This window comes from Adiantum capillus-veneris, chromosome 1 (genome assembly GCF_014529385.1).
Source record: "Adiantum capillus-veneris isolate H3 chromosome 1, ASM1452938v2, whole genome shotgun sequence".
Lineage (NCBI taxonomy): Eukaryota > Viridiplantae > Streptophyta > Polypodiopsida > Polypodiales > Pteridaceae > Adiantum > Adiantum capillus-veneris.
Genome location: NC_140931.1, coordinates 192,296,952 through 192,324,613, shown reverse-complemented (window position 1 = coordinate 192,324,613; position 27,662 = coordinate 192,296,952). Strand labels below are relative to the sequence as shown.

The 27,662-nt window shown below is 42.0% G+C and overlaps 1 protein-coding gene across 4 annotated transcripts in view; it reads right to left on the bottom strand.

Moving 5' to 3' along the window:
• Positions 1-2,101: 2,101 nt before the first annotated feature.
• Positions 2,102-27,662, bottom strand: part of LOC147466224 (early nodulin-like protein) — a 56,710-nt gene continuing 31,149 nt past the window's right edge. The window contains exons 2-4 of one of the 4 annotated variants that reach the window (XM_086524643.1): positions 3,521-3,582; positions 3,334-3,409; positions 2,102-2,849 (exon numbers count right to left, since the gene is read on the bottom strand). In XM_086524643.1, coding sequence (XP_086380769.1) covers positions 2,545-2,849; positions 3,334-3,409; positions 3,521-3,582 — 443 coding nt within the window. In that variant the 3' untranslated portion in view covers positions 2,102-2,544. Of the gene's footprint in view, positions 2,850-3,046; positions 3,270-3,333; positions 3,410-3,520; positions 3,599-27,662 lie in introns of those variants that run through there. The other 3 variants (XM_086524650.1, XM_086524647.1, XM_086524653.1) reach the window with 3 other exon arrangements.

Below are 27,662 nucleotides of genomic sequence, written 5' to 3'. Positions count from 1 at the left end.
CTACAAAACGGGTTGATTCCAATACTGGCCAAGAATTAATATGTTTTTGAGAGCCTGATTAAGCAATGAAATTGATAAGTTGGAATAGGAGAGAAAAATAACCCAATTAACTTTTAGCGAAAAACTTATGTGTGTATCACAGATCAAGGTTATTCTGACTACAACATCTCCAATTGCCATATTTAATTAGACAAGCTAAAAGGGAAAAGAAACAGGTTGGGAAGAAAACATTTAGGAGAGAACGAAAATAGAAACTGAATTAGAGTGTGTAAATGTAGGAAAAATAGCTTCATGGTCTTTTTTTCATATGTTTAAAATTTGGAGAGAATTTTAGAGTTGAAAATGGGTCCAATGACTTTTTCTTTTGAAAAAAAAAAATTTTGGAGTGTTGGTGATGCACGTTCTTAATAATACGGCATGGAAACCAAAAAAAGAGTAAGTGTTGATTGTGGAAAGTTAATGCAATCCATTTTTTCCTCCATCACTGTAGAAAAGGTAAAGAGAAAATGACTTTTTAGCTCCAACCCTTACTAGGGAATTAAGAAATGCTAGAGAAGCATATAAAAATACTATAATAAACACACTTGTCCTCCTGACCATATAGATTATTAGACTTAATCACATAAAATTAAAGTCTCTTACATAGACAACACGAAGTCCATATTTCTTCTCATGTATTAGGGAGGTTTAAGTGCTTGGGGCTCACTCCTATTGCTAGGATGGAGCCATCTGTCTCGCTTCACCTATACAAATTTTTTCATCGTTGAAAGACTAGCATCCCCGTTGTCTTTTGCATGAGTAGCATAAGAAGTTCCAACTTGTCCTTGTTGATCAAATCATGCATTTTTTCTTATACTAGTCAAAATCATGGAGTGTCCGATAGCTTCTATATGGTTTGTATTGTACCTTTGTTATACGCGAGGTTATTTGCTTCTTTTATAAGAAAACTTTTAAGCATAGCCTCAAACACACACTAGATTTTAGGTCTTGATAGGCCAAGGCCTTAGCTCGATTTAGGGTCACTCACCAAGTGGTAGGTCACCCTTGTACACTATGAAGCAATGTCAATGCCCTATGGAAAAGATCAACCCACAAAAAGAAGCAAGCCCGAAGTTTCACAAAAAACTTTGAACTTCTCGAGAAGGAATGCCTTTGTGAATAAATCTGCAAGGTTGTACTGTCACGGCTCATAAGCCAAGTTGATCCCTCCTACTGAGAATCTCTTCCCGACATAGTGATAATGCATCTCGATGTACCCTGTGCGAGCCGGAAAGGCTAGTTTCCTCACTGGCAACCACCAACGTACTCTATCAATGTGTATCAGACTGCCAACTCTCGAAGGGAACCATAAGGTGTCTAAGCCACAGACACTCAACCATAGCTATGAAGCCTACCTTGTACTCAATCTCACAACTAGAGGTGGCCACATTAGGTTTCTTCTTGGTCAACCAAGATATGCATGAACTATTGAGCATCAAACAAAAGCCAATCATGGAGACTCGTGTCGTAGCAATCAACCCAATCCGAGTCCAAAAAAAAAAGGGAATGTAAATATGACAGCAATGATCTCCCCTTGGGATAAAACAACCCAAGGTGCATAGTCACTCAAGTGGCGAAGTATACAATCTTATGCTCACTTCAAAAATACACAATTATAGCTATGCCCATGCATCCAAGTGATGAGATTGAAACAAACTCTATTAATGAACTTTATTAGGAAGCAATTGAAGTGCAAAATCACAAACGAAATGCTCATTTTGTCAAGAGCTTATTAGAAGAGCAAATGCAAGTCTATACACAAATCACTCTAATACGAGAGCTTTATTAAAGAACATACACAATAGCTCTTCTCAAAGCCAATTAAGCCAGGAAGAGTAGTGGCTCAAGGGCTTAACCCAAGAACATACTCAAGGCTTAACCAATAAAAGATTATAGTACTATTGATTTTAGTGATTAGGAACTACTAACCACATTACAATGATACCAATTGTTGGTGCAATCGACAATAATGAATAAGCATTCTTGATAAGCATATGATTGAAAAAATTAAAGAAACTGATTACACACATTACTTAATGCAATGTCAACATACACTTGATCATTGGGATTATTGAGTGTATAAACAAATCTATTTACACACTTCAATTAAGCATCTTTGCATACACGGTCGGTGACATCAGAAAATAAGCTAAGCTAAGACTACTAACTCGGCTTGCCACATAGGACACACATGTACTCTTCACACGGTTTATCACAATAGTAAGTGAAGAGGTTCTTCTCACGAGAGATGGAACAAAAGCCCGCATCCCAACATCTCTCTCCAATGGCCTTCTATTGTTAAAATTGAGAATGTGCAAGGTTATCATGGCCTCTCTTTAGCTTCATATCCATTTATCATGATTGCTTTAGTATTAACACAATCACATTGGCAATCTTGTTTTGTAGCTAGTTCCTCCACTTCCTTACTAAGAGAGTTTCTCAACAAGTTTCTCTCCACAAAATTCTCTTGCTCCAAGAGGAGAAAACACTGTTCAGTTTGGCCCACTACACAAACTGCAAGTACTCGGTACTTTGCTTCCAACTGACTTGACTAAAAAAATAGCCAGTTTCCAGAGGAATGCTGTTCATTCGCACGGAAAGAAATTCACACCATATAAATAAATAAACCATTGAGAGCCTGTAGTTTGAGCCAAAATTATGCAAAAGACATCTTATATGTGATTGATTGACACTAAAGTATTTTGTCAATAATCTATTTATCAAGACTAAAAGACCATTATAAAGGATCAAGGCACTTTCATCCTCAATGGAACCAAAATTCCCGACTGCAGAAACGCACACTCTATGTCCTGCAATCAGAGTTATGATTACTTCCAACAAAAATAACCAACTTGGCGAGCTAACTCAATATGCTTCCATACTTCCCTATGCATTACAGATTCCTATGCAATACTCAACAGATGACCCCTGACTAGACTACACATATGATTCCTAGAGAGAGAGGACAAATTTGCCCAGTAATTCACTTGCTTTTCAAGCCCCAACATAAAAGACTCAGAGCACTTTAAAACAGCAGATAACCTGTCAGGTTCCTACAAGCAAGATGTGCTGCAAACAGCAACTTTATTCAAACTCGGTTACTCAAACATATACATGTCAAACATCTCTATTAGCAGCCGCCCGCTCAGCTTGAATCCTCTCATATGATGTTGTTCTAGCGCACTCAAGAATGGTTTTGTCAGAAACGATGAAGTAAGTGGCCAGAGAAGCTGCAAATAGGACTAAGTGATGAAATTGCCCAAACAAAACACACACAGACTTTAAACAACTCACCTGCAGAGATGATCAATGCTTGGGCAGTGTAATTGAGATGTGCTTTTGCCCATGGTATATATCTTGGAGCTGCAATCTGTGCATTCGCAAGAGAACGTATTTACCTTAAATTTAGGATTAAATCAGATTTTGATTCACTTGTTACAAATGATTCTAGCCAAGTCCAACATTAAGGAAAGAGACGAACTGTGGGGATGGCCGTCAAAACAAATGCTGCTGCTCCAGCCTTTGCGCCTGCCTTCGCCCCTTCTATTCTACCATACATGAATAGTTTGCAATAAGTCTCTCTCTCTCTCTCTCTCTCTCTCTCTCTCTCTCTCTCTCTCTCTCTCTCTCTCTCATTTTGGCCTTTTGAAGGAATTAATATGACATAGCATTTCATTTCATTCTCTCTCTCTCTCTCTCTCTCTCTCTCTCTCTCTCTCTCTCTCTCTCTCTCTCTCTCTCTCTCTCTCTCTCTCTACACTATTGAGGTGAAGCAGGGATGCCCACTTTCTCCGACTTTGTTTGGAATCTGGATTGTATATTGATGAGATTGCTGACTATATTGAGACTGCAGGGGGGCATCCCTGCTTCACCCTGTTCACTTTACTATTGGGGTCAAGCAGGGATGCCCACTTTCTCAACTTTGCCTGGATTGTATATTGATGAGATTGCTGACTATATTGAGACTGCACGGGATAGAGGACACAGCTGTCACGTACATGGATACCTCTACTGCTTTATGCCGATGATATTGTGCTTACTTCAGAATCTCCATAGGGTATGCAAAGACATCTAGATGCGTTATATGCTTATGCACAGAACTGTGGGCTCTCCATCAACCTTGGCAAAACCAAGGTGATGGTATTCAATACTACAACGCAGTGGGTCAAAAGATCAGCACCTATTTTTACATATGGACAGGAGATAGCATAGTATGTAAACTCTTATAGATACCTTCGTGTTGTATTTAGTGGACCTACTTTCTCTATGAGAGGTGCTACAAAGGCGAGATTGACGAGGGGATATGCAGCATTAGGAGGACTAGAGAGGATATGTTCACAGGTGCAGTTTCAGGAGCCACGCACTAAGTTGTGGCTATTTGACACATTGGTCACTTCCACCATGCTTTATGGAGTGCAGATATGGGGGCCTAGCCTGGATCATCAAAGTAGATCAGGGCCCACATATCATGGATGGAGATCCATGGAGAGACCACTTATATACATGATCTCCATGCTGATCCGGTGAAAGCCTCAGTGCCACATGAGATTATTAGAGCTGAGATGAGCGCACCACCAATTGTAGTGGAGGCTCTTGCTAGATCAGTGTCTTTCATTCATTACTATGATCAGAGGTGTCTAGGTATCTTCTTGAAGGAGATCTGTAGACTCAAAGAGAATACCCTTAGGAGTGAAAGGCCTACACATAGAGGATCCATACAAAGCAAGATCACTACTTTTTACGAGCCATCCAGCTTGGCCGCTCATGACGCACGAGGATCTTCACACCGTAGACAAGGTCTACATCGGAGGCTACAGAGCATCATTGAGCGACATCGAGCAGCCCCACCCCCACACACCCCCCCCCCCCCCCCCCCCCCCAGAGAGCTGACCATGGAGGACATTGAGGCCATACTACAGAGACCCATGAGAGAGCTCATGGGATGGTCACCATTGTCTACTTTCCCCACTGTGCACCTCATTAGCCGTCATGTGAATGTACCCACTTCCCATATGTTTTGAGATGATGTATTATGTCACGAGGACATTGACGATGCTGAGGATATAGGTTAGGCTTACATATCTACCCACTCTAGGTACCCTCATTTATTTTTATCTTATGTTCCCTTGACACTGTACTAGAGTCACACATGGCTCTAACCTTTTGTCTTATAGGGCCTTTTGAAGACATTAATATAACATTTCATTTCATCCTCTCTCTCTCTCTCTCTCTCTCTCTCTCTCTCTCTCTCTCTCTCTGTGGGGCTTGGTACCCTTTAGTATTACGCAATCAAAATTACATGCCCTAAGGCATTACATCGGGCCAGAGTCATAATTCATACAAGGATAACGGATTTGATAGTGAAAAACCCATGAGATATTCAATGATTACAAACCATAGGGAAAAAACTACCAATAATGCTAAGTTACAAAAGATGGGTGATGCAACAAAAGCTAAGAGCAAGGAAGAAAGTAGCAGGGAGCTAAAACAAACACAGGCCACCCTGGCATCGAGAGGAGGCCGAAAACTCCACCAAACAATCTCCGACAACCAACTCCATATCTCCAAGGCTGTATACGAAAATTTTCTACAACACACGTGAGTAGATCCAACATGGAGGAACACACCCTGTTTTGCAAGAGGTGGAAGAGCATTCAGATCCCAACGGGTATACCAAGAGAACCAACGGAGATTCTAATGAGGGCAAGCCTTCTTTTGACGAGTCCAAGAGGACCATGGCCCCCGCCTTCAGCAGAAGATCTTGACAAATTGGAATATAAGCAACAATTTCAAGTAGACATTTGTGCAAGAGGACTTGTCACATACTCCAAGGATCCGAACTATGTAAAGTATCCGAGTGGCAGAACGCCGTCAAAACACCAATCAAGTCAGCAATTGTTATGTCCCGCTTACAAGAAAGGGGATCTAGCCTAGACCCCATGGAATGGGCGTGCAGTGTTCGAGCGGACGTAGTGTGAACCCGGCCATTGTGGCCAACCGTTATTGTAAAAGGGAGGCCAAGGCCTCATTTGGATTATCGACCCCCACTTGCAGAGTGCTAGTGGTTAGCCCGTGAGGCTAGGAGTGCGCGAGGTCACCTCGAGGAGGTGAGGCCGGGTGGTATGGGTGTCACAAGACAGGCACCACATGCCAAAAGAAAAGAATAGACTGAACAGACTTTTAGCATTTCAATAACAATTGAACTGAGAGAGAGAGAGAGAGAGAGAGAGAGAGACGACATGCGACACGGAATGGCAGCATTCCACCCCAGAGAGTATTGGCCCCAAACCTTGGCGCCCCTTTCAGTATTTCTTTATATTGCATCAACACAGTACGAGCCGGTACTCCAAGCTTTGCACCTTCTCCAGGAAGCATGCCAAAGAATGAGCCCATGGCCTCATATTTAAAGGCCCTAGGCCCCAAAAGCAGTTTACATGAAAAGTCTTCAAACTCAAAAGCTTATGGTCCAAAAGCAATGCCAAAAAGCTGTCATCGTAAATCACGGAAATTCGTACAGCCTGCCACGTTAGCATGTCAGCGCAAAACACGAAAATCCGTACGGGCTGCACTGTCAGCGTGATTTCTAGAGCGTTTGTACTGCTACCACGTCATCAACTTCTGCGCAATTGAGGGTCCAGCTTTATTTTTAATTCCTTGATGTCATTGGGGCCCCATCGGATAGGGTCTCCATAAGTTGGTAGGATTTCTTCTTTTGTTACTTGTTCTTCTTAGGGTTTAGGCCCCTTGGCCGGGATCTGCAAGCTGGCTCCATTCTTTAAGGTGACACGTCAGCAGTTTGTGACATCCCCCCTTCTTGAAAGAGAAAGAAGCTAACTCTTTAACAAAATTAAAAAACCATACCGCACTAATCTTCCACAGGTGTCTTGATGCACTAAAATTACATACCGAGGCAATCTCATCTAATTAGGAATATTCAGTGGTTGGCACATCACAATGCTCACATATGCATGTTACAGACACAACAAACAGCGTCGTTGAGCACTCCCCGGAGACAAACAGTCTGCGGAATGAAGCTACTCAACGACTATCTCGTCACTCCCCTCGCAAATAACCTAAAAAGGTTCGGGTCATGAGCTAAGAGGACTGTACAACCAAACGCTCCCCACATCGCAATCTGCGTCGCTTGGAGGTTCAAGCATACAACCAAACGCTCCCCAGGCATCAATCTGCGTCGTTCGGAGGTTTTCTAGCATACAATGGAACGCTTCCCAGACATCAGCCTACGTCGTTCCGAAGTTTTCAAACATACAACGAAACGCTCTCCAACCATCAGCCTGCTTCGTTCCGAGGTTCAAACAATACCAAAACAGTATTTCTCACTTCTCCACCCGGGAGTAAATTCACCAATCATTGAAAAAACGAGTATTAAAACCAGAGTCAGACAATTCAAATCGGCACCAAAACAGTTTCAAAACAAATACCATCCATTTCAAACAAGATCACCAAACAATTTCTCAAACAAAATTCAAACTTAAAAAGCAATCTCGACATCGGTCGAGCTCGAAAAGTCGACTGACTTTCCATCTTGAAACCTACACCAAAAATTAGGGTTAGGTTCTTTCCATAAGGTCATAGCCGACCACAACATGGTCCATCAGCTCTTGGACAGAGTGTTCCTTGGCGGCAATGGTAGTCTCAAGACAGCAATCACACCGAACCTCCGAGGTTATCAACAAGAGACACCTGCTGAGAGATGTCTAGAAATTTCAAGTTATAATCTGCTAGGGTTTCCATGGCAAGCATTTCAGGATACCCCACTTTGCCAGAAGTTGCACTCCGAAGGAAGATGTCAAAAACCATATAACTTTGGGCAAAAATTTTCTTGAAATCTTGCCGAGTCCTTGGAGTGTGCGGCTTGGTAGCTATAGATATCAACATCTACATGGCACTGCGTTTGAGAAAAACAGTGACTCAAAACAAATCTTGGATCCTTCTCTTGTAAGTGATCTTTATGGCTTATGCCCTGTAAGACATGAGCGGTGAAGACGAAAGTGCGCCCGATGCGCGATGAAGTAAGGGTGGGAGTGGCTAATAGGTACGGGGTCATGGCATGAAGCTAAAATTTCCAATGAACTTTTGAAAGTGCGATCTTGCTCTATCTGCTCTTTGGTAGGACCGGTATGCTTTCAGAAAAGCACACGTCTGATGCTCTGATACCACTGTCACAAGACGGGCACCACGTGCCAATAGAAAAGAACAGATTGAACAGACTTTTAGCACTTCAATAACAATTGAACTGAGAGAGAGAGAGAGAGAGAGAGAGAGAGAGAGACATAAAGTGGCGGAATTCCACCCCAGATAGTATTGGCCCCAAACCTTGGCACCCCTTTCAGTATTTCTTTACATTGCATCAACACAGTACCAGCCGGTACTCCAAACTTTGCACCTTCTCCAGGAAGCATGCCAAAGAATGAGCCCATGGCCTCATATTTAAAGGCCCTAGGCCCCAAAAGCAGTTTACATGAAAAGCCTTCAAACTCAAAAGCTTCTAGTCCAAAAGCAATGCCAAAAAGTTGTCAGCGTAAATCATGGAAATCCGTAAAGCCTACCACGTCAGCATGTCAACGCAAAACACGGAAATCCGTACAGCTTGCACTGTCAGTGTGATTTCCGGAGGGTCCGTACTGCTGCCACGCCATCAGCTTCTGTGCAATTGAGAGTCCAGCTTTAATTTTAATTCCTTTATGTCACTGGGGCCCCATCGAACAGGGTCCCCATAAGTTGGTAGGACTTCTTCTTCTGTTACTTGTTCTTCTTAGGGTTTAGGCCCCTTGGCCGGATCTGCAAGTTGGCTCCATTCTTCAAGGCTTTGACACGTCAACAGTTTGTGACAATGGGACCCTCGGTCTTACACGTACACGCCTATGTCCTCGGACGCTAATCCCAACATGGGGGTGCTATCGGATGGTGGCTATGATCGGGTGGTTCGCCGACATGTGTCTGTAGGTGGTCCGTGTAGCCGGGAGATCCACTCCGCGTGTTCGTTTCATGGTATCAGAGCCGGCTTGGCTACAGGAAGGGCCACGTGCACACCTATAGATTGGTTCAAGTCGGTAACCTCAATTTCACGTAGTTTTTAGTGATTAATTGCTGAAATTACTTGTTTTCTTCTCATAAGCGTGTGCTGATTTTTAATAAAAATCACCAATTTGACAAATGGAAATGCCGAAAATTGGGAGCTTTTTCATTAATTTTACTGATTTTCGATGAAAAATCAGAGAATCACTAAATTCAGCATACAATAGTTTTTTAATCTTTCTCTGTAACCTCCTCTACCTCTGTGCGAAGCAAAGAGAGAGAGAGAGAGAGAGAGAGAGAGAGAGAGAGAGAGAGAGAGCTACCTCTCTCTGCTTGGCTCTCGAAGAGAGCTTGCACTGGTGTACAGCAAAAGAAACGCTGGCTGATTTTCCAACGTGGGCAGCCAATGTACGTGCTGGCATATGAGGTGGGTAGCCCCTCGTGTGTTGGGCACGGGTGGGCACAAGCCTCGAATCCCTTTCCTCCCTCGACACGCGTCATGCTCCTCTCTCTCTACGCGCGCCCCTTCCTGAGATTTTTTTTACACTGGCAGCCTTTAGGTCTTGTGTTGATTTTTTTTTAAGGGAGGCCCTATTTTAATGTTTCAATCTGCCAAGGACAATTTGGGGTTTTTTTTTTTAAACGATATGAAACCTGCACATTCTTCAAGTTCACTTACAGAGAGTGAATAACTTTGCAGAGAATTCATTCTCAAGCTTGCTACTTCTCTCCCGACCCTCCTCTCTCACCCGCTCGCGCTCACGTGCTTACGCTATCACTTGCTCGCCTTCGGACACACACACCAACGCGTAGAGCTCCTCACAGTTTTTTTATGTGAACTTCCCAAAGAAATCCGAGATTACTGCCTTGAGCAGAAGCCTAAGTCCATACAACAACTGATGGGACATGCTAAGCGAGGATTCTCGATACATTCGGGTAACCTAACCTATCCCTCTGATGAAGTTTCGACACCAAGTACCGGACAGAACTCGACAACTGACAATAGAAAGAAGAAAAGTAAGGACACACGACCTCGATTCACCAAGGAGCAGAGAACTGAATATCTCAAAGAGGGAAAGTGTTTTGACTGCGGAGAACAAGGCCACATCTCTGCGAAGTGCCCTAAAAAGACACAGCAAGGACAATCTCAACATAGGCTAGAGAGCTCGAAAGCAGCAGAAGAACGTAGCAGGAAAGGCAAGATGAAAGTGGAACTGGTACCAAATTGTATGGGGACCGACCCGAGTCAGATGGACGAAAGCACAGGACTTTGCCGTGCATGGGGCAAAGTAAAAGATCAAGATGCCCTTATCTTTTTTGATGGAGGAGCCAAGGCCAACTTCATTTCTCATGAACTGGCGGCTTGACTTGGAATTATGCCCCGATAGGATGGGGCCACAGGCGGAGGTAGTTTTAGCGGCACCCGGACGGGATGTTGCCATTACACCTGTCATTGGCAAACTTCGTTTCCATTGTCAAGGATATTTAGAGCACGAGGATTTTTACATCATGCCTTTGGAAGGGTGTGATGTCCTCGTCTCAGAGGACGATTCGAGAGACTCAAGGGCAGTTCCAACCGCATGCGGGAGCGCAGAGAGGCTTTCCTTCGACTCTAGCGTCCTAGGCCTTTTTTCACCATGGTCCAGGGAGTGCTCAGATGGCATTACCGTCCACCTATGTGGCTCTTCCCTCCTCCCATCTCTTGATTTAGCCTCATTCTATATATGCTGTTTTTTCATTGGGAGAGTCTCCCCATCATGTTTGTTGTAGCCCTCTCTTGCAGAGGTGGTTGTAGCCCTATGGGCAGTTTTCATTAACTAATAGAAGGATCTTTTGCTCGAAAAAAAAAAAGGGTGTGACGTCCTCCTAGGAATCCCTTGGTACCACAAGAACAATGCTGTGGTCGACTATCGGCCCACGAAAGCGACCTTGACGAATGAGAAGCGCAAGAAAAATGTACTTGATGTAAAATTGAAGGGCGGGTCCGTCCCTATTGTATCAACTTCAACCATTTCGAAATTAATGAAATCCAGCCTTTTGGTTTCCTCGATCTACTTGAAAGAATTGAATGATGAACAAAGAAGTAATATGTTTGAATTGGATAAAGAACGACAAGAATTCTTGAACACACATGCTGTCTATTTCTCAGAAGGCCTAGCAGGCGAATTACCTCCTTCTCGTCCTGAGGACCACACCATTGACTTGATTCCTCGAAGCACACCACCAAACCGGCCACCTTATCGTGTTACCCGAGCCCAGAATGAAGAAATCATGAACCGAGTGAGAGAACTTCTAGAAAAGGGTCGCATCCAACCTAGTACATCACCTTACTGTTCTCTCGTTCTATTAATACTAAAGAAGACGGATCTTGGAGAATGTGCATTGATTACATAGCTCTTAATAAAATCACCATCAAGAACAAATTCCCTATCTCAAGGATCGATAATATGCTTGACAGACTTCAAGGATCCTCTTGTTTCAACAGGATTGATTTGAAAAGCAAATATCATCAGATCGGAATCGCTCCGGGAGATGTCTACAAGATAGCCTTTCGGACAAGTTTTGGTTTATACGAATTTTTGGTGATGCCTTTTGGACTTACAAATGCTCCAGCAACTTTCAATCGAATGATGGATAGGATTTTCAAAGAGTATCGGTCCTTTGTCGGCACTTTCTTTAACGACATTATAGTTCTCTCCACGAATGAAGCAGAGCACCGACACCATCTGCTACAAGTCTTTCAGGCATTGCGCAAGCATAGATTGGTTATCAATGCCAAAAAGAGCGAGTTTTTCTTACCGTAGATACATTTCTTGGGACACATTGTCTCAGCAGCAGGAGTACAGATGGCCCGGCCAAAATTGAGAATATCCACGATTGGCCGACTTAACAAATGTTCATGAAGTTCGAAGCTTTTTGGGCTTGTGCTCTTATTATCGGCGGTTCATTCGGAAGTTTGCAGAGATAGCTTCACCTTTGCATTTATTGACTCAGAAAGGAGTCCCTTTCTCGTGGGGACCGACAAAGGTGACTGTTTTTCAAACACTTAAGGAAAAATTGACTACTGGACCAGTGTTGGCTTTGGAGGATTTGCAAAAGCCATTCGAAGTTTATTGTGATGCTTGTGGTCGTAGTCTGAGAGCCGTCTTGATGCAAGAAGGTCATGTGATTGCTGATGAAAGGAGAGTGTGATTCCTTACATCGCTGATCAGAAGACTCAATGGGAAAAATATTAAGAAGATCCCAGGTACATAAAGTGCATCAACAAGTGTGAAGGAACTGCCATTAGCAGCAGTGAGCACAATCTTTCCAACTCCCTGAACTGGATAAGAGGCGTTGTTGGCACAAGTGACTGAATTCCCATGAGGGACAGACTCGAGAGTGGTAAACAATTCACGATGTGAGGTAAAGTGCTTTGTAGCACCACTGTCGAAATACCACACATGTGAATCTGCAGCAACTGACAAGCATGCATCATGGACAGCAAGATTGTAAGTGCACTCTGCGCTAAAAGCCCATTCTGCATCAACATCAGCATGACAGTCTCCTTTCACAGAAGACTCAACAATGGCTGCATTTGCAGTGGAACCACCCTCTTTCTTCTTAGCCTCTTTGGCCTTCAACTTAGGACACGACTTGATCAAGTGATCATTGGCTTTACAATAATGGCAACGCATCTTCTTTTTGCCCTTATCACCAGAATTTCCAGACGAATTGCTGCCAGCAGAAGCATTAGGAACAGAATTTTTGCCACTCGCAGCAGAACCATAAGAAGTGGCTGCATTGCTGTTACCACCCTTTCTTTGAGAAGCAATAAAAGCCTGTTCAACTGCACGCTGCCTAGTCCTGTTTTTTCTGGAAAGTGACTCTTGCAACAGCAATGTGCATAATGCATCAAACTTGACAACTTCTGGATTTCCTTGGGTCATAAGTCTCCAAGTACTAGCAAAAGTCTGATAAGAATCTGGTAAGGCATCAAGAACAGTCTGCACAAGTGAACTGTCTGAAATGACTTCACCTGCAGAAATAAGTTGCTCATTGATATCCTTGACACTAGCAAGGAAAGTGTCCATATCATCTTCCTCATGCATAATCTTCGACTCCAGCTCTTTACGGAGCAAAGCAATTTTAGCCTCATTGCGGCTTGCATAAAAACCTGCTAGAATATCCCAAGCCTGTTTCGCAGATTTTGTTGAACGGATGTGAGGAACAATGGTGCGCTTCACAGACAACGCAATCAATGCATGAGCCTGCGCATCCTTAACATCCCAACGAGCTTGTTCTGCCGTAGGCAAAACAACTCTAACAGCTGCAATCCTTGCAGCAAGACCTGCAACATCCTCAACATTGCCTACATCCTCAGAACCAGGACGTACATCAATGCCCTGCACAATGTTCCAAACACCCTTTGACACAAGAACATGTTGCATCATATAAGCCCACATAGGGTAGTTGTCCCCATCCAACCTGTCCTCAGCAGCAAACATCTTGAACACATCTATGTTGTTGTTGTCAGCCATGGTAAATGCTGCAACTGATGTGAAAACTGCCTGAAAATAGGAGAAACGGAGCGGGAACAGCCTGTGCTATATAGCACAAACCGTAGAAGACTATAAGACACCTGTTATGCAGAAAACGGCACTGACAGAAATTCTGCACAAAATGACGAAATAGCCTGTGCAGTACTGCCTGTAGTGGAAACGGAGGCCGAAATGAGCCCAAATCAAAATTCTAAGCAAACCGAGCTCTTCGAGCTCGCCCAAAATATTTGTCGACCTGCGAACGCTCACCAAAGCTCACTGAAATCGGAGAAAGTGAGCAGGCGTGTGCTGGAGCAGCTGGCGACTAAGCCCAGGAGGACGTGACCTGCTCTGATACCAATTGTTGGAATTAGGGTTGCAAAGAAACGCACAAAGCTTGGAGAAGACGAAGGAAGCTCAAGGCACACAATAGAGAGTGTGTTACTTAGTGTGCAATGGAAAGATCGATAGCCCTAGAGTGATGGACGTATATACAATGCACGGGGGAAAAAACCTCCTAAAGAGGGAAAAAATGCCCCGGCGGTCCTAGTGTGTTCACACACATCACTACCACATGTATATGATAACATAAAGGGCATGAATTCGGGTGATACAAGTGCTTCTTCATATGAGCAATTTCGTATTCGATCGATAATATGTTGCATTTTGGTAACTGACACACGGACATTCTTCCCTAGAACTTGCGCTCCAACTTGCAATTTAATTACGTTTCCCATGAAATATGATTTTCCAATTAGATTATCGGCGAGATCCTTTATAGCTTTTAGCATGTCCCTGAAAATTTCGGGTGGGTACGACTTCCCCCAGTTTATGACCTACCATTCGATCGGTTACGTAAATAGGCAAATGCTCTCGGCCATTATGGACGGCAATTGTGAGACCGATAGGAACTATTGCGGAAGCACGAGACCAAGTCGTAATCAATTTTCTTTCTTTCTGTATATTGAGGTTTCTAATTTCTCTTATTAAGTGATTAGCAACAAAGGGACCTGTTTTTTATGAACGTGCCGTGGACAGTTACTCCTTTCCTAATGCTTCTCGGTCAAGAACTTTTGCGTCGACAAAGTATGAAAGGATTGATACATTTTTTCCCTCAACTTCTTTTACCCAGTGTGACCCGCCCCCAGGGGGTTAATGGCTTCTTTCTGCCGATGGAGGTTCTGCCTTCTCCCCCTCCATGTGGATGATCCACAAGATTCATGGCAGAACCTCTAACCCTGGGTCTCCTTCCCAACCACCTTTTGGACCCTGTTTTTTTTAAGCCCTTGTTACTGATATCTACGTTTCCAACTCGACCCACACTTGCTAGACAATCTCGAGGTACTAAGCGAATTTCGCCGGAAGGTAATCTCAATGTAGCTAGTCGACCTTCCTTTGCAATTACTTTGACTACGGTGCCGGCTAATCTAACTAATTATGCGCCTCTTCCGGATTTCAACTCTATATTATGTATAATAGTCCCTAGAGGCATTTTTGTTGAAGTAGATCTCCTTAACTGTGGTGTCCCTTCACTAGTTAGTGACAATTCTGGAAGATCTCTTCCCAAACTGTACAAGCTTCTTTCGGAGCATACAGCTTTCTGGATGTAAAGAAAAAAAGTCAGATACCGTTTTGTTAATAGAAACAGAAGTCCACTTAATCAATAGTTGTTCAACATAAAGTGGGGTATCAGTTATTCTATTTCTAGTTCTTTTCACCACATCCTTGGCTTCCTGCCAGCATCTGGCTTTCTCAGCATCTACCAATAATTTGGTAACAGAATTGATGACTTCGATGACTTGCGTTAACATTACTAAATGTCTGGAATAACTTAGGAAATTCCTTCCCTTCAGCATTTACCTCATATAATTGCGTTTCTGCGCATTTGTTCTGCATGTCAAAATTTATCGCTTGTAGTTTCGGCATCGCCTCTGAGTATCAACCCGAATAAGTTTTTACTTCCTGCACTCCCGTTTATATTTTATATGTAGAAAAGAAAAAGTATCATTGCCTACTGTCCCAACTTTGAGACTATTTATCCGTTTCCATATTATTTTACCCTTGCAATTTGATGTATTTATGCCCGTCAATAAATTATGGCACATGCTATTGTCCTGAGTCGGTTACCTGACCAAGTTTACTTTGTAGTTTTTGGCAACTTCAAAATAGTGCCGGGTTTGTGGGTCTATTCTACAACCCAATTGATTAATTTCCGATCACGTAAATCATCTAGTCACCCCGCGCTCAGAGGTAAGGCATTTCTTGCTGAGATAGATGCGTTTGGGCTGGATAAAACGATGTCTCCAATTCCCATTCCTTTTGGATGTAAGATAAACCTCTTATCACCATCTACATAATTGATCAAACAGATGAAGGCGTTACGATTGGGATCGTATTCGACACTTGCTACTCTTCCAATGACATCCAACTTGTTCCTACGGAAATCAATTTCGTGATATAAACGCTTGTGAGCACTCCCCCTGTGTCTACTTGTTATTACTCCCCTATTATTGCGCCCATTTCCAGAGATTTTGCCGCAAGTTAATTTCTTACAGGGTTCATATCTTTCCCTCTTTTGGTATGTCTTGCTTTCGGGGATTCGAGGTATAGTCCCTATAGGATCACATAACCATATCTCTTTTTCCTCCTTGAATAGAATTTACTTTTCTCCCCTCCCCCAACTTCTTCGTCCTTTTTTTCTGGGGAAATCGTGGGAATCAAACAAAAATTAAGTCTGACTCATAAATGATGGAATGAAATAATTCTTTCTTCGTCTTACAATCATCTTTTTATAACTTACCTAAGTAATATTCGATTTATTTTTTTCCCCCCCATTTTTACTTGTCATTCGACTACTATTTGTACCTTCCACCTTGACGTCAAAAAATCGTCCGATCCAATCTTTCAATCCAGTTTTAGTTAGTTTCAAATCTACTTGGAAAGTATATTGATTCTGTTGCAATAAACGAATAGACTTTCCAGTAATAACTTGATTTTTTAATTTATCCGTAGTATCCCCCTCACTTTGTTTCCCACTTCTCGTAGAGAGAGGAGAACTGTAAATATATTGGGAAGAGGAAGATATAAATCTATATCTGTAAATAGCTGATCTATGTACTAGAGGTGTACTTTCCCCCTCTTGCTTCTACAAGCATTTTATTTAATAAGATTCATGTATAGTCTATAAGTTTTGATAAATATTCTACCCTTATCGTTCAAATATCTTTGTCAATGTCTATATCTTTTTCATTGTTGCATCCAACAGGAGTTGAACCTGTGAATTCGCCAATTATGAGTTGGGTGCTTTGACCGTTCAACCATGGATGCGAAGAATACTTTTCTTTTTCTTTGAGACATTATATCATTACGTTATGTAATGGTATAGATAGGTTTTTGTCTGTTTGGCGGGAACGGAGAAAGTTGCAATTTGTCTCTTCCGCCTGTTGCATGTGCCTATCAATCAATAGTTGTTGAAAGGATTCCGTTGCAAAAGGGAAAAGGACAAATATCCAAGAAGGAATTTGAGGCGAAACCCTTGGCGGGAGATGAAAACAAATGATGAGGGATTCCTCGAGAAGTTAACAACTATTCTTTGCATCGAGTGATTCTGGATTTTTTGAGGTAAAATGGATTTGAGACATACACGAGGAAGGTTCAGGGAGCAATACTAGTTATGACTCCCCTCCGAACCAGGAGCCGTGTGAGGTGAGAATTTCACGCACAGTTCTGAATGAGCGAAAAGATCGAAAATCTTCTTTTCGACTCTGACTCCCCTACACCAGTCGTTGCTTTTTTCTCCGTTACCTCCAAAGTAGCAGCTCCAGCTTCATTTACAAGACTCTTCGGTCTAATTTTCCCATACTTCCCTAATGAGTGGCATGCCGCGGTGGGATTATTAGCTACCTTTAGCATGATATTGGAAAATTTAATTGCCGTTACTCAGAGAAGCATAAAACATATGCTAGCTTATCCTTCTATAAGCCAAATTGGATATATCATGATTGGGGTACTTTCTACAGACTCAAGGAACAGTTATGCAAGTATGATAACTTATACGTTTATCTATATACTCATGAATTTGGGAACTTTTGCTCGTATCACCCCATTTGGTTTACGAACCGAAACTGATATATCAAGGATTATGCGGGATTATACATGAAGGATCCTGTTCTAACATTTTCTTCGGTTTTACGTTCACCATCCCTAGGGGGTATGCCTCCACCATCCGGGTTTTTTGGTAAACTCTATCTATTTTAGCATGGATGGAAAGCTGGTTTGTACTCATCAGTTCCGGTGGCGCTCGTCACAAGTGTCATTTCCATCTATTACTATCTCAAAATAATTAAATCAATGTTCACCGGGAAGAGTGGGAGGAGAGATACACCCCTAAATTCTAGACAAAATTCATTAGTTTCTCTATCAATTTCGATTTCGAAAAATTCTCTTGAAATAGCTATGATCATTCGTGCGCTAGCATCAATCCTATCGGGTATATTCATGGATCCTATTATCGAGATCACACGGAATACCTTCTTTTAGACCCACTTTATAGTATGAAACCTCTTCTTTTCCCTCTTTCTTTCTTCTTCTTTTTTTTTTTTTTTTTTTGGGGGGGGGGGGGTGGGGGGGTGGGTGTGGTACAAACACTCCCACACACACCCCATAATCACGGCTTGAATCACCGCATCTAATCTGACCAGCAAATGCTTTAACCTATCCATAAAATTCAAATTGGTGGATAATTGACTTCCAACTATTTCAATTTCAAGAATTCAACTTGGCAACTAAGCGTATGTCACACCCCGTTTTTTCAATTTAGAGGAATAGGATATATTCGGATTCTAAGCGTTACAAATCGACTTCCAGTCATAACGCCAACGCAGGATCTGTCTGTACAAGCCGCTTCTTCTAATCGGTGATTGGGCCATAAAAAACGTTTAATCTTTTGAATCCTAATCGGCCTTGGGAGATGGTAAAGGGTTTGTTTTTTTCTCAGCATTGTCTATTTTTCTAATTCTTGATATAAATTGGGAAGATTCTATTTTCGGGCTCAATAGACAATAGAGAAATCGAAATTCCCGCCTACGTCGCGGAATTAAAAGGTCATCGATGTTATAGAGGCAAGACTGTTTACAATTTCGTTTAGTTAATATGTGTGACAAATTGGAAATATAACTACCGTTATATACATTTCTGTATAAGCGTCTCCTAAATATACTTCTTAATCTCCCTTTGAATTTTAACAAAGGGTTGATTATTTTATACAACAAATCTTGATCGTCAAATACTAGCCGCAAACGATGGGCTGAAACAACAGATAAGTTATGAAACATATCACGTTTAGTTTTTGCATTAAATTGCACTTGGTCATCTCCTAGCATTCTTGTGAGAGAAATTAAGTTTCTTAATTTTTCCAATTCTGTTTCAAATTTAAATTTCCATCGAAAAATGTAGTCCGCATCTTCTCTTTCATCTAATGTGAGATCATTCAACTGATTCAATACCTTTTGAAATCTGCCAGATATGTCTAATATATATCTGTATCGGTAGTAATTTCTCAATAGAGGATCTTTTAACTGCTTTGCCTTTTTCTTTTTTTTGAACAATATTTTTGTTTTTGTAATATCTAGATCTAGCCATGATAGCAAATCAATTTGCAAATTCAAATTATTTTTGCTCTCCACATTGGAACTCAGAAAGTGAACAAATTTGCTAATTCTTTTTCTTCCTCCTCTACTACTTTTTTGAATGCAACTCTTGCAATGAAACCTTTGCTCCATAATATCTCGTTGCACAGATAAATTTTCCACATCGCCATTTTGTACGCAATCAATTAAGTTTTGTAGCAGGTTTCTATGTTTACGCAGTTTACTAAAATTGCTAATTCTATCCCTGAGAAAATATTTTTTTGTGTACATCGAATAATAACTGTGTAGCTCGTTTTGAGATACCTGATCTTTCAATTCAGTTATCGTATTCGTCTCAATACTACTAAGTTCACTCAAGCAAACTTTCCACTTCCGAGGTGCTATACTGCGCCAGGCTGTTAATGGTAAGTTACATCTGGAGAGATAATATAACCATTCATTCCAATTAATTTCATCCAATTTGCAACACTTATTCAAAAATCCCCAACTCTCTATAGACTTCACAACCTTTTCATCAAAAAACTCTTATCAGTTTTGCCAGTCTCCGTATCAAAACACATTGTTAAATCATTTATATGATTATTTCTCATTTCAGGACTCAGAAATTTTGTCGCGATTAAATCGTAATGGACGGGAGTTTGTTTCTGGTACATTTTGGGTTGATATAGGTTTGATACACCGTCAGTTTCAACATAGATGCCACTTTGTCTACTTTTTACTCCGCAATTACTGCTACGTCTTTTATCATTAACTAACAGATCCAGGTTTAAGCTGCCCCTCGTACCAATGTTCCACTTATCAACATAAATACAGGTTTGAGATGGCAAGTCAAACTGCAACAATTTACTTCTTGTTGATAAATTGCTTCCCTCATTAATGTTATCCAATACCCCTACCAATTGTGTATACAACGCGAGGAATTCAGTGAAGTAATGAACAAAAATCATGTTAATTGTGAAAGGCAAGTTTATTACTACTGAAACAAATGTTTCAATTAATTCTCTAACAAGTAAATATAAACTTAATCCTGCATCCTCGGAATCGAGCAATTGCTTCCGTTCAAATTTGGTGGAATTAATAAGATTTATGTCACCTGATGTAGTATCACCTATTTCCAAATCCTTCTAAGTTATTTTGGAATATGGGTCACCTTTTTGTCCAAAAGATTTTTCGGAGTCAACTGCAACAATACTCGTTAAAAATTCTCTTTCTACCTGGTCCCGAGTAACAAGTTGTTTACAAGTAACATTAGCCGGACTCATTTCCCCACCAATAGCAATAAATCTCTCAATGTTTGAAATTACAGTACAGTTAGGTTGTCTTTTCATTTACATTATTGGTAGATGAGGTTTTCATCCAACTTTTCTCATCCAGACTATAGTCACTTAGTAATTTTCCACCTTGTCTTAGATTGGAAATAAGATTCAATTTCTTCGATGGAGTTGAATTCAATTTCGATACTTTCTCGAACCTAGAGTGAATACATTCATAGGCTTGTTTAATTTGACGAGGCAAGCTTCTTTTACAAATCCGAATTAACTTTCTCAGAACAGGTTTCCAAAAAGAAGTTTTCTTTTGAATAGTTTCAAAAGGTATATCCGTCTGATACCCCAAAACAGTTAAATAAGTAAATTTGTGCTTCTTTTGCTTCAATTTCCTTTTGCTTTCCAATTCCCGGCTTTTAGATCCAATTTCCTTGTGTTCTCTTCGAAGAGTATGTTGTTTTTCATTCCCATCTGTGTGCCAAGGCTTCACTTGAAATGGATACAAAATTTTTATCCGAATACCTTCTCTTAACCATCGTAAGGGTAACTCATCTTGTGAAAAGTCTTTGCCATCAAACGTACAATTGATATGAATTTCTTTCTTCCATCTCGTCCAGTCCTTATTCCATTCGGAATTTTGACGGAGTAAAATACGTCCGACATTTTTCAAGACTATAAGTACTGGTAGTTTAATAAACTTTTGAAATCTGGATTGAAAAACTAGCATATATCCCCTTCCATTATGGATAGAACCTATGTCTGATCTAGCTGCTATAACTGAACGAGTAAGCTTCGATTCACCAATTAAACTCCTCTTCGCTGATAGGGAGATATCTACTAGCTGTTTCTGAAATTCGTAATCCGTGTCTTTTTCCAACTCACTAAATTTTCCTTCACGGCTTGAAGTTGTCAGTCGCTCAATAAGTGATTGAAACAAGATTGTCCTTTCTGCTAATCTGAGGAAAAAAGACGAACGTATTTTTTCATGAAGTGCTTTCCAGAGCAAGGTCTTTTGCCTCCTAGAACGCATAGAGCCCTTCAGAAATTTTCTACGGAAATCAGATACTTTTGCATATCGCTTCATTAATCTTTCCGATCTGGGCTTTCCTTTTGCGAAAGTGATACCCACATTACGCAATTTTCTGTGGCGAAAATCACCGTCTCCTCCCGGTATATCAAAATTGTTTTCAAAATACAAGATAGTATGTTGAGCCAGATCCATACTCAAATTCCCAAATTTATTTAGTCTGCGTATTCTCCGTTCCACATTTGACAAACTCTTATAACTTTTTCTCAAAAAGGCTTCGAGTGGAGATATCCAACCAAATTGGCGACAGCATCCCACCTCTAAGTAGGTCAAAAATAAGATATGGTCTTCATAAACTAAATCCATTATTTCTTTCCAAGTAAGATCAAGTGTGGGCGAAGATTTTATCTTTTTCAAGATATTTTGTAGATTGTAGTCGTATAAAGCTCGGTTTTCAAATATAAAATAGAACATGCGTTTACTTCTCGACGACAAAGGTTCCCACGGTAGCGGATTTCCATATCCATGTTTCCATCCCCGATTTTTTGTGAAAATCTTACCCTTGATAGCATTTATACTGACAGTTTTTTTTGCCTTTCTAGTTTTTCTTTCCGTCACTGATTTCTCCCATTCCCATAGATTCAAACCCAAGTCATCTTCTAACAAAAATGTCTGTGAAACTGGAATTCTTATGCGGAAGTTATTGAAAAAGGGGTCATAGGTGCGGGGTATTCTCCTCCTTTTACCGCCCATCAACCTTGTTTTTCTACTCATCGTCTTTGAGAATGAAGAACCAATGTCTAACAACTTGATTTGATCCGTTAATTCTTTCTCAAAGAATTTTGTTTTGGCTAATTTTTTTGAAACCCAATTTTGATATGACAAACGGATTCCAAAAGATCTACCGGACTTTGCCATTGATTGATACATTTCTTTCCCAAAAAATGACAAACTGGGCAATGCTAGAAAAGATAATCTCTCTTTCCAATCAGTTAAACATTTTTCGTGGATGTTCTCCCCTTGTAAAAAGTGTTATTCATGTGGAATCGACGATTTTTGACAAATCAATTACACCGATTTGCCCTAGAGGGATCACAAAAAGAAGTGGGCCACGGTTTAAAAAACCACCACAATAGATCCGAATATTCAGCAATTTCCCAAAGATTCGTTTCTTTATCATGAGATTCATCATGAAATTGGGACACCTAAAACCTTGGTTTAATGTTATTATGGAAAACTCAAGATTTTCAAGAGTTTTGGCACAATAAAAAGTTTAAGATAAGAGTTCAAGCAACGAGATTTATTTGAGTTATGAGCCAAAAAAATACGTAGTTTCTTGGTTTCAACATATAAAGTCATTTGTAGTTGTCAAACTGCACAAGAATAGCCCCAATTCCATGAGGGGACCTTTGGAATACCAAAATTATGGTCTTATTCACCGCGTGCTCAAGTATGAAATTATGTCTATAACTTGGGTGACTTGGAAACTAGTCTTTGAAGGGCATTCCATTATTTCGTAACAATAAGTACTAACACTTGGCTTTTATTAAGATATAAAAGGACATCTCTACAAAAAGATACAAGAATTTTATGATTTTTTTGGCAAAACAACTTGAGATTTTACTAAAATTTATGGCTTAGAACTTACCATAATTCTCTCTATAGGGATTGTATTTTGACATGGAGAAAAATCCAGTGTTTTCTTTATCTCGTAACCAACCTATGGTAGAAGCAAGGTGTAAAAAACTTCTTTCTAGCTTGACAAATAACTTGCCCAAACTTGATAGAAAAACATGACGCCTTAGTGTCTCACGACACTTCAGTGTCCAATTACAGGACTAGTGTTAAAAAAATAAATGAGGTTTCTATGAAATTGCAGTTTCCAAACTCATGGTCAATGCGCAACGCTTTTCATGTTTCTTGGTTGAAGTTGTTTTAGGGATAACCACCGATGGACATTTCTGACGAAGAAGAACCCGAGATCATTGATGAAGCCGAAGTCATGGAACCGGAGTAGATTTTGCTGCATCGGTTTTGCCATGGATCCAAGAAGCAAGCACGACAATACCTTTTGAAGTTCAAAGATTGAGGAACCCACAAGGCAGTGTGGGTTGATGAAGCATTTTTCACGAGTTGTTGGCAGACTACAAAGAAGCCATGCAGCTCGGTACCAGTACCTCACCTTGAAAAGGAGGGGATGTCACGTGCACATCTAACCCTATGTGCATGTGGACAAGTTGTTCCTACTTCTAGGGTTTAGGAAGCCTAGGAAGTGTTCTGGCAACCTTGTGAGCCTGTACGCGGGCCGTGCATGTCTAGGCACTTAGAGTAGTTGCATACCCTCTAATTGCACACCTAGCATGAGTATGTTTTACCATACACGAACCCAAGTTGCAGGGCATATGAACCATCTCTTGAAAGGGGTCATTTTTGAAGTGACTTTTCCTTTAGCGAATTGTGGCGCTAGCCTGGAGACTGCTCGATCCACTTGCTGGCAACTATAGAGGGAGGCCCTTGGGCGCATGAAGAAGACAGAAGACAAGCAGAGAGCACAATGCCCAGTAAGTAGCAGGCCCTCAAGCGTTTTCTCAGCAACAAGCCTCAGTGTTTTCAGCAAGCACCAGCGTTTTGCAGACTCCAGATCAGCGTTTTCAGCCCTTGGTGTTTTTGCCATCAGATCAGCCCTAGCCTTGCGGTACCACACCGTCCCGCACCCGTTCCCTCGCCGAATTCTCTATGCGTTTTCAGTTCAGCCAGCATTTCCAGATTCCAGCCATCAATTTCAGATTTCAGCCCATCAGCCATTTGCATAGCCTCATCATCGCCGTCGTCGTTGCCGGCACAGTTGTAGATTTCAGCCCTAGGAGAGTGCTTAGATTTCAGCCAGCTTCAGCCCTAGCGTTTTGCATTTTCAGCCCTCAGTCTTCGCCATCATCGTCGTCGACATCATCATCGTGGTCGGCATCGTCGTCGTCGACATCATCGTCGTCAAGTACCACAGCATCTAGAAGCATTGTACCAGACCTTTGTGCAATCTAAAGCAAATACCTCTCTAGCAATAGAGAGGGGAGCCCTTGGAGGGGGGTTTGGAACTGTCACGTGCACATCTAACCCTATGTGTACGTGGACAAGCTGTTCCTACTTCTAGGGTTTAAGAAGCCTAGGAAGTGTTTTGGCACCTTTGTGAGCCTGTGCACAGGCCGTGCATGTCCAGGCACTTGAAGTAGTTGCATACCCTCTGATTGCACAACCTAAAGCATGAGCATTACCACCCAGTACCCACAACATGAGCATTATCACCCGCATGAACCAGTTTCATAACCGCACATGAACCACCCCTTAGCACTTAATGTAATAAGTGACATTCACTTAATAAATAAAAAAAGCCAGGCTCCTTGAGTGGCCCGCCTTTCTAGGACCAACTCTCTCATGCGTTGGTCCCTCTGCACCTCTCGTTCTAACTCCATAGCCGGGCGCTTCTCTTCGGCCGCTATGCGTTGAGCCTCACGCGTTTGCTCACATTCGAGCTCCATAGCTTCCCTTCTTTCTGCGGCCCCTAAGCGTTGAGCTTCACGTGCTTGCTCACGCACTAGCTCTATAGATGCCCTTCTCTCTTCACGATCGCGGTCCATGGTGGCGCGTTGCGCCTCTTGTTGTAGCATCATGTCCATCATCGACTTGACCAAAGCCTCCATAGGGTTTGGTGCAATCCGAGGCATAGATGGGGATGAGGGAGGATCGGGGAACAATCCTCCTGGTGTAGAAACTTCGTCTTTCCAACTCCACTCTCATCACCTTCACGCAAAGTATCCATTCCGCTTTGGGTGATAACCATGCACTGAGTTCTTGGGTACTTGGGGTTCTTGGGTTCTTGAGGTTCTTGAGGTTCTTGAGTTCTTGGCTTACAATCTACGTTAAAGAAGGCTTTTCTCTTACCCAAGCCCGACTCTCTCTTGCTGGTGCACCCCTTGACGGCCTTGTGCTCACACCAAGGTTGATTTTCCCCACCTCACGTCGATTGGCCTGCCGTTAAGTACAAGTTCCGCTCTCAATGAGTGAAAAAGAGGAACGAGGGGAGGATGGACAAGCCTTCTTTCTTGGGTTACCTGCCACTCTTCAAAAACACAAATTAGGGATCACCACTTGGGTTACGTGCGACGACCACAACCAAAAAAAAATTCTTGTGGTTCTCTCCTGGAGTGATGATACTGAACACTTCCAAAGAGCTCTGATACCAATGTAATGTGTAGCGGAAGTGAATGATGGTGTGTGACTTAGAATGAGTGATCAGTGGTGCTCAAGGTTTCTTTTTCTTAGCGGAAGGGAGAGAATGTGCTTTAGTGAGAGAATGTGCAAATGACCAAACACAAGAGTGAAGTGCAAATTGTGAGTGAGTGCAAGAGAGTGCTAGAGAGAGAGAGAGAGAGAGAGAGAGAGAGAGAGAGACGACACCAGATGGGGTCCCAAACCCCCCTCCAAGGGCTCCCCCCCTCTATTGCTAGAGGAGTATTTGCTTTAGATTACACAAAGGTCTGGTAGAATGCTTCTGGATGCTATGATGCTAATGAGGCTATGTCGACGACGATTGTCCTAAGGCTGAAATCTGAAAATGCTTTGGCTCTACAACTGACGTACCGCCACGGGACTGATCTGCAACCTTCGAGACGAGCACAGGCTGAATGCAAAACGCTGGCTGATCGGTGATGGAACTGCAAAACGCTAGGGTGCTTTGGGCTGAAATCTGAATGCGGGCTGATCTCCAACAAGGTGGGACTTGCGACAAAGATCTGCAACTGGATCGGGTCGGATTTGATGAGGCTAAGGGCTGAAAATTACAAACGCTGGCAATTCTGGGCTGAAAGTCATCCCGTAGCATAGGTAGAGGCCACGACTCCAACAATCCAGTCACTAGGAAGTTGACGTTTAGTAAGTATGACGATAAGATGGATGCTTCTATGATTCATTCGTGGCTGCATCAATTTAATGCTTACTTTGCGACTAACAAGAAAACAAGTAATAGTTAAGTTTTGACGGCTGCCATGTATCTAGCAGGGGATGCCATTAATTGGTATCAAGCTTGGCAAGAGTCACAGATGGCTGAGTACCTTGAGCATGCCGAGGAAGGTGTTCTCCTCTCTCTGAGTTGGAGCGACTTCCAAGGCAAGCTCAAGGCTCGCTTCATGCCACCACAATACCCAGATCGGTTAAAAGAAGATTGACAAGGTCCCAAGCAAAATGGATCTCCTGTCATGTCTTTTTCTAACCGTATTTTGCAGATTGGCGTCCAATTGCAAAAGTCAGATGCCGAAAGAAAGGAAGCTTTCCTTTTTGGGTTAGCCGAGTACATCAAGTTTGATGTGCAAGTCTTTAGCCCTACGGACTACAACACGGCAGTGGCGATTGCTCTCGTCCAAGAGATGAAGCACAACAAAGGCAAGCCTAAGGAGGCCAAGTCTTCTCAAAGTACCTCTCAAAACCCATCGAATGGTAAGAACGGTAAGACCAATGGTAAGCATAACGGTAACTCTTCTTCTCAATCTTTTTCCACACCTAGAGCACAGAAATCTCACAATGAATCTAAGGGAAAGAACAAATCTCAAGATAAACCTAAGTTAACATCTGATGGAAAGTCTGCTCAAGGAATTGTAGAGGATGGTTAGCTCTAGAAGAAAGAGCCTCTTATGGTACAGAAGGAAGATACTATCAATGTCACATCAAGGGTCATGTTAAGAAAGATTGTCCTAAGAAAGCACCACCTGTAAGGTGCAGCGGAATGAATGTTGTATTTTCTCAAGATTAGTGATCTTTATTGCTCAAGGTTCCTTTTAGTTCTTAGGGAAAGAGAGAGCTTTCCGTTTTATGGAGAGTGCTATGATCACGAACAAAGTGAGTGGATATTGTGCGTGCAAGTGAATGAGACTGAGAGAAGGAGAGAGAAGAGATACGACACCCGAGAGGTTGTAAAACCCTCCTCCGAAGGCCCCACTCTCGTCGGCGAGAGTGGTCTACTTTGATTGCACAAAGGTGTGCGTATGCAATGGACTGATGCAATGGGACTATGCCGATGACGACAACAATGATGACGACGACGACTTGATGGCTGAAATCTGGGATCTTCTAACTG